This window comes from Mobula birostris, chromosome 6 (assembly GCF_030028105.1).
Source record: "Mobula birostris isolate sMobBir1 chromosome 6, sMobBir1.hap1, whole genome shotgun sequence".
Lineage (NCBI taxonomy): Eukaryota > Metazoa > Chordata > Chondrichthyes > Myliobatiformes > Myliobatidae > Mobula > Mobula birostris.
Window position 1 is genome coordinate 167,148,647 of NC_092375.1, and position 8,255 is coordinate 167,156,901.

General features: G+C 35.8%; 1 protein-coding gene across 4 annotated transcripts in view; it reads left to right on the top strand.

Moving 5' to 3' along the window:
- LOC140199555 (endoplasmic reticulum junction formation protein lunapark-like) overlaps positions 1-7,971 on the top strand; it is a 90,498-nt gene extending 82,527 nt beyond the window's left edge. For 2 of the 4 annotated variants that reach the window (XM_072261817.1, XM_072261819.1), the window contains exons 13-14: positions 3,220-3,378; positions 6,902-7,971. In XM_072261817.1, coding sequence (XP_072117918.1) covers positions 3,220-3,378; positions 6,902-7,101 — 359 coding nt within the window. In that variant the 3' untranslated portion in view covers positions 7,102-7,971. Of the gene's footprint in view, positions 1-3,219; positions 3,379-5,814 lie in introns of all 4 variants that reach the window. The other 2 variants (XM_072261821.1, XM_072261820.1) reach the window with 2 other exon arrangements.
- The last annotated feature ends 284 nt before the right edge of the window (positions 7,972-8,255 follow it).

An 8,255-nucleotide genomic window follows, 5' to 3' on the forward strand; every position in this document is an offset into this window, starting at 1 on the left:
TATTTACTATCGATTTGTACTTCAGGGAGCGCGAAGTGCAGAATCAAATATTGCTGTGATGATTATAGATAGATAGCTATACTTTATTGATCCTGAGGGAAATTGTACGCTCTAGTATCAATTGTTTGGCAACAATAAAGTAAAGGTCTCATCAGGTATGAAGCATCAGCAGCATTGTACTGTTTACTTTTAATATTTATGTCACAAATGCACCTTATTAATGTACTGGTGGTAATATTACTTTGTGTGGTGTGTGTTAGTTATATGTACTGTGTTGTGCAGCTTGGTCTGGATGAACGTTGTTTCATTTGGCCGTGTACATGTGTACGGTTGAATGGCATTGAACTTGAACTTTTGACAAAATAATAAAGTAGTTCCTTAACTTAAGCATGGGTCAAACCTGTCTGATATTAAGTAGCTTTTTGATGTGATGTTGCCCCCAATATTTTGTACACAATAGACTTTGCAATATAGACAGTTAACACAATGCTAATGTGTTTTCTGTAAAATTGTCACGTTATTCACAGTAATGTTAAACTGTATGTCAGTGCAGTCACTCTCCCCACCCCTCGCCTGGTTATTATTCTATGTTCTGACTTTTACATGGTTATATTGTTTGTCTGTAATTCTGTCATTTTACAAAGGTGAGCGACCTGAGTACACAGTTCTGTTGTCATCAATGAAACAATGTTGAAGACCATTACCACATTTTAATAACTTGTGGACTCATATTAGGCCTACTCTTGAGATGTCAGTTTTCTAGGATGGCATGTGTGAAGACATTTCTCGAGTGGAACCTTGGATAACTGGGTAAAATTCTCTGTCACAGTTAATGCAGGATTTCTTCTACTTGCTCTTGATATGGAGGTTCTTTTGAGCATTACCTCTTAATGCAGCAAATCTTTTTTTTTCCTCCATGTGGGATCTTCTCTGTGGAGAAAACATCACAGGTCCAATTACACGATTCTTTTGCGCATCTTTAAAGTTAATACACTATGACATGTAGTTTTAAATGAGGCCAGTGGAAAGAGGAAAATTGCAAAGGAAATCTAAGGTCTATAACTGTCCGTTATTGAGAGTCCATTTCTTTGTTTCCATAACTAATTTAATGGAGTCACTAAATTATTTTTCGCAAGAAACAGCAGCAAAAAATCTGTTCCTTTTTCAACAGGAATATGCAATTTTTAAGAATCAGTATTAATTTCGCCATTTCATTAAATTGTTTTGGAAGGGATGACAACTTCTGCCTCTCCCAGCTGTTTGAACTTCTACTGCTGCATATTTAGGCAATTGATAGGTTTCTAGATATGGGTTGGAAAAAGAATCGCCTACATTCTATGGAGCTTATTAATCAGTTCCATGATTTATCAGTATCTTTCCATGAATGACTCAGATTATGAGGAAATTGCTTAAGTGTACCAGCTTTGACATAGAAACATAGAAAACATAGAAAATAGGTGCAGGAGTAGGCCATTCGGCCCTTTGACCTACCAACACTACTAATGACAAAGATGATACAAATTTCTTTCATTATAGTCACATTTCTAGGAATAATAACCAAATTATCAGTTTTGATATTATTTGAAGAATGCATTTTGGCTAGGATGTTTTTGAAAAGCACCTATACTGTCAGTCAGTTTTATTGAATCTTTTATATCCATCAGACGGAAGTCTATCCTAAGTGAAGGCACTTGGAACAATGATGCTGTATGCACTATTTCAGCCTACTGATAATGAAGTAAAAATATCTGTGTTAAAATGTATCCCCTGAGCTTTCCTTTTTTTGGTCTGACTATTCTCAGTTCATAGTTTCTTTCTAAAATTTGGCCAGTGACTATTAATCCACACTTACTTTAGATTCTCAATCTGGAACATGCAATATAGTGAAATCCTTATTCATGCTTCAACTTCTATACATAACTCCTTTTCTTGTTCCTAGTGTTTCGTAAACTGACAGGTATTTGGATAATCTGAAATGTTTATTTCTATTGCCTTACTCACCTGTATCCCTCTGACCTATGTTGCCTACTGGTTAAACAGCACCTTGATATTTGAAAAGTCTCCTCCTCTTCAAACTTCCGATGGGCATTGATGACCATCTTCAACTGCCAATGCTGAAATTTCCCCTCTACCTCTTCATTATTCTTTCTTCCTAAACCAAGCGTTTCTGCTCTAATATAGTCAGTATTTGTTACTGATCCTGTGAAACAGTCAGGGTGGAGTGTATTGGCATATGCACAAGTGCCATAGAAAACTTGTAGCAGCGGCATCACAAGCACATAGCAACAGTGATGAATTGCTCTGATAAACATGTTTTTGCAAAATGTGCCTTTTTTAATATTTTATTTTTATTCAGACATATAGCACAGTAACAGGACCCAGGGTAAGCCCACGTGATCATGGGGAGACGTACAAGCTCCTCAGAGTGGTGGAATTGAACCTGGGTTACTGGCACCGTAATAACATTGTGCTAATTACTGTGCTTCCCCCTTTTGGCTTTCTGATGCTAAAACTAGCCTATTATAATAGCATCATATCAGGTTTACAATATTGACAAAGTTATTTGATTCCACAGTTTATAGAAACATGCTTAGAGTAAGGATACACCCACTGGTAGTGATGCTGGGATTGTAATTTATAAGTTCAACTATTGTAAGGACGAGAAAATTTTTGAAGCTCTTGAGAAGGGTAAGGACTTTGAGAATGCCTTGCTAGATGCAATGTTTGTATTTTTGAGATTTTGAGGAGGGGCTGGTTTACAGACAATAGAATTTGTACCAAATTTTACTTTGCAGATCCTTATTTCTAACATCCATTCACCAACATAGATTCATGTTCCCTGCTGTTTAGCTGCCATCACCACACACTGTTCCTGCAGTCCTTTCGAAAAGGCTAATCATGGTTGTATGTTAGTGGTTGTGAACAAGCAGCAAACACTGAGTTCTCCTTGCGTCATAATAGCCATAATCTTTTAAAGGAGTTGTACTAAGATATTTACATTTGTATCAAGCTCTGGCAAAACAGGAGTTCCATCATTTGGAGCTTTCCATTAAATTCTTTGTTTATATGCTGTAATTCCGAACACTCAAGGTCCTAATGTGTTTTGTACACTTCTGTGGCGTTAACTGATTTGAGATATCCCTGTAAGGTGTTGTTTAAAAAAAATACCATGAATGTGTTTGGATGCATAAAATGCACTATTTTTGTTTTCTTCACTAGCATTTAGATGTGCATACTGTTTCTTTCTTAATCCGGCACGGAAAACAAGACCTCAGGCTCCAAGACTTCCAGAATTCAACTTTGAGAAAAGAGCATCATCTAATTTACCAGCCTCTGTTAGCTCTCCAACTGCGGTACATGATGATAAGACTGAAAATGGTAAGCACTTAAAAGCAGTTGAAAGCATATTTCAAAGGTTATCAATGAATGAAGTGCATGTTACTCAATATTCAAGGCTATGTAAAATTGCAATATTCCTCTTTGTGCTATACTTTGCAAGTATTTAGCTTTTCTAAAACAGCACTGAGACTGCTATAAATGTATGTTTTTATTTACTTATATGTAATGCTTATAGTTTTAAGTCAATGACAGGCAAAGATTCTGATATTAAATCTGTAAAGGTTAAGAACGCTCTGTTAGACTGCTTTGTTGGAAAGAGAAACTTAATATTTTGGTTCAGTGACCCTCTGTCAGAATTGGAAAAGTAAGACAACAGTTAGTTCTCTTTCCCAGTTCTGATTAAAGGTACATGACTCAATGGTGATTATTCCTCCTTCCACAGGAGTTGCCAAACCTGCAGAGTGTTTCCAGCATTTACTATGTTTATTTTAGGTTTCCAACTTTTGTAGTTTTTTTTTGGGGGTGGGGTGGATTTTCAATGACAAAGACAAAAGGACCAAATGAGCATCTTCTATGCCATTGTGGGGGTGTGAAGTCGCTGCATCCTTCATTTCAAATTATTTTTGGTATGTGACTTGGTATAGTTTTGCAAGCTTGGTAAACAAAAGTAGTGTAATACTTGGGGTTTTATAAGAATGGTATCTCTTGCATGAGAAATTTCAAACTGAGAAGAAAATGGGAGAGCCAAATTAGAAAGGTGGTTTGTTGCACCATGAAATACTACTGAAATATCAACACAATTGTAATGTTTAAAGGATCACTTAATTTTGTCTGCAGTAAGCTTCCACAGATAATGGTGAAATGTGTATAAAATATTGTGATTTTTAAATAAGAATTAAGGGATTAATGTTGGTCATGGCTTGAGACAGGCAGAACCCAATTAAACATTTTATCTCAGATGAGACCACAGATCCTTTAGTGTTGCACACATACTAATAGAGAGAGAATGTTCTTGAACCCTCTGGAAGAACATCACTACAGAGCCACATCTGATAAAGGTGAGATTGTGTATCATGCATTCAGATGGGATAGTATGTGATCTAAATGGCTTAGGTAGGTAAATTATTAGTATTACGTTGAGTTGAGCGAGCAATTCTTGTACAATACTGACTTGATTTTTAAACTCCAGATGCGCAATTCATTGGAATTATGGTAACAGGTGTATTCTATGGGAGTGTGAGATATACTATACATTTTCTAAATCCTGTCACTTAAAAACAAAATTGATATTTAGGTCTTTTTTTTTCCCATTGTGGCATCACATTGAAAGGATATAATTTTTCCTAAACCTACATCATTGGCCCATTCTTTCTGATGAGACTACTTAAATTTTGAGATGCGATGGTTTGTAATATCAGCAGAATGTTATAATTTCACATACAGTGGTTTAAAAGTGATATTTTTCTGTAGCTTTTTTAAGTGTTTTCAAGGAAGATCTATTAGTGGTGTAGATGCATTTCAGTGGAAATTTACATCTAGTCGGTGTTTCAAACAGAGTTGTAGCCAGCTTTTTACTTGGTCCACTTTGTTTCCTGCAACTCCCTCTACATTTCTTGTGTAGATCTTTCACAGTTGAATAGCTAAAAGTTGTAAATTTTAATAAGATTGTATATTCCATGGCATTAGTGTGAGTTGTATGTTAACTTCTCAATTATGACATCTCTATTAATATGGTTAAGTTTTGCATCAAACATTCCGTTCTGCCATTCTTTCAAAGGCCTTGCACCTGAAAGAGTGGTATTGGGTTAAAAAGAAACTGTACTTATCCCAGAGGGGGGAAAAATGGCCAAGTAAAATAAATCCTCACCTTGGAAAATTATTAAATAACCAATGATCTGAAACTGAATGAATCCAAAAATACTAGAACTTAACCAGGTAAGAATGAATAATGACCAAACAATGGAACCTGAGATCTTTGTTTTACAAATGTAAGTAACCACAAAATTAACTAGTCGTCTTGCTTAAAAATGCTGTTTTTAAGAAAACTGTATCTTTTATTCTCATTAAGTGTATGTATCTGGAATTGTCATTTTTTTCAATTTACACAGTTCAAAATGGGCTGCATAAATGTTTATTTAATAGATTTATTTTCTGCAGTTCTGTCAGGGCCCTGGGCCTGTGGAAGTTTACCCTTTTACCCTAGTGTTAGGAAATACAACTTCTGTTCTGAGAGAAAAGGAAAAGCATTAACAGACAATATTACAATAAATTATGTACCATGATGATCAGGAGTTCCAAGTCCTGGAAAGAAATTGCAAGAGGAGGAGCTTCATTATGGTAGATGCAGTTTTATGTCTTCAGAAGGACTGAACAATCAGGACATGCTAAGTTATTAACTTCAAACTTCATAATCACTCAGAGTTGAACTGCACGTGCATGTAACAAGAGCTGTATAACTATCTCCTTTTACCTTAGGCCTCAAACTTATCATTCCTGCTGAGGACCACTTGCTGGAGGTCCAGGACGCCAAATTCTACAAAGAAGGGATCCGTATGCTCCACGACCGCTGGACTAAGTGTGTAAATGTAGGAGGGGACTATGTTGAAAAATAAATGTGCTAGGTTTTCTAATATTGACTCCTTCTACCCTAGGCCATGAACTTATCAATCACCTCTCGTAATGTTGTCTAGAATATTGCTTGTGGAGAGGTAATATGTTTGCCATTATTGCAGAGGCCAACGTTTACGTTTGGGGGGTCATTTTGTATCTGTGCCTCTCATGGTTTTCAGAAGGACTAAAAATACTGTGAGAACAAAGAGTGCAGGGTGCAGATTACTTAACTGGGAGGAAAGGAACTAAGTTACTTGCAACTTCCACAAGGTTCAAAGTTTAAAGTACATTTATTAAAGAAGTTCATATATACTATATACAACCATGAGATTCGTCTCTTTACAGGCAGCTACAAAATAAAGAAAGCCAATAGAACCCAATGTGCAGGGAAAAACCCACAATTCGTGCTAACAACAAAAATAAGCAAATAACATCCAGAACTGAAGTTCATGAAAGTGAGTCCACAGCCACAAAGTTGATCATCGCTGCATCTGATTCAGGGGCCCATTAGTTGCAGGCCATAGCCTCAGTTCATCGCACAGGGATCGTCCATCACCTCTGGCCCCGACAACCTGACCATTTCAGTCTGGTCCAGCACTTAAATTGTCCAAACCACAGGTTGTTCTTCGCTGCTTCAATGCACTTTTGGGCTTTTGCCCCACCACCTTGATTTGGCCCATTCCTGAACTTTCCAATTCAGCCCGGTGCTTAAATCAATCACACCTCATATTGTTCCTTGCTCTTGGACCTGGGCTCTGCAGCTTCGATATACCAAGTTATTTTTCTTTTTAATGCTCGTCTGTATTGGTAAGGTGTCTGATGTTTTTGCATCAATCCTGTGATGACTATGTGCCAATCCAAGTTACCTGTGGCACAAAGGGTAGAAGCAGCAACCATTCAGGAATGGACACCTAATTAATTCATATTATTTAACTAATTTTTCATATTTTAGAACCATGTGAGGAAGCTGGAGATCAAAGTGTTACATCAATTCATAATATTAAACAAGATGAGGGTGAAAAAGAAGAATCTACTCCTATGGAGGTTCAGCTGAGACATGACCAAGAAGTGGAACATGACGATCAACCAAAAGAAAGTGAAATGGATATTGAAATGAGTAAGGATGAAGAATGTGCTATTAATACGCAATAGCAAAGTTGCCTATAACTTGGCATGTAGCAAGAGATATAATATATGATCCATAACATACCAATTGATTGTGCCAGATTACCATACAATAGGCTATACTGATTAGGCAAAAAAGAGTGGAAAGTTTAACTGTTGTCAGTAGTAGTAAATGTAACAGTCTTTCTGAAGAAAAGATCTGAAAAAGCTCAATGTACTGTTCTTTTGTAATAAATCTGTAAATCGTCTATGGTATTAAATAGCAAAGGCTGCTTCATTGCAATGCCATTCATTGTCAGATCGCAATACCATTTAGTTGTTGGATATTGGAATGTGCAATATCCTACAAAATTGAATCATTAGAATCCAATCATAATTTAAAATTGGTTGACCCTTTAAACCCTTTACACTTCAGGATTTGACACAAGATGCACTTGGATTGGAGTCATTATGTTTTAAAGACAGATTAATTTATAAGGCTTTAAAATCTTGCAAGTTTGAAACTAGATTAGATAGAAGTGTTTAAATGAAAACTGTGTCTGTATTATAAAACTTGATGTTTACAGTCAGCAATGAAAAACTAGCTTTTATATTTTTAAATGTGAAATGGGATAGTAGAATTAGCTAGTCCTTTGTATATTTAATATTTAAAGATAAATTTATTTGGATGATGTGTTCTTTGTCAGTAGAAGTTAAATTTGCATGCCGTTGTAAAGGAGGTAAAATGCAGATTTTTCTGCACTGTAAATGAGCCATTGTTGTATTACAGCACCTAATGGTCCAAAGATACTCTGGTACTTTCTGGTGTGGCTACACTTTGTTATAAACTGCCAATTCAAAAATGTGTGCTGTGCTTTGATACTTTGAAAGCTAAATAAATTATAGTTATTGCATCAACTAAGTGTTAATACTGAAATATTGCTTTGCTTCATATATTTAAAAAAATAATCATAGTGCTTTACAAAAAGTGAGGTGTTGTCTCCTCCATATACACTTTCAACTCTTTCTGAAACAAATTTATTTGATCTTCTAGAGTATAATTTGTCTTGATTTAAAACAAATGGGCAATATTCTTCAAATCGGTTATTAAACTTGAACACTTGAGTACATTTATCTGAATGGCTACTGCTTGGTACTAATGTATATTTATTTATTTATGTTCGATTTATGAGCTGCTAAGA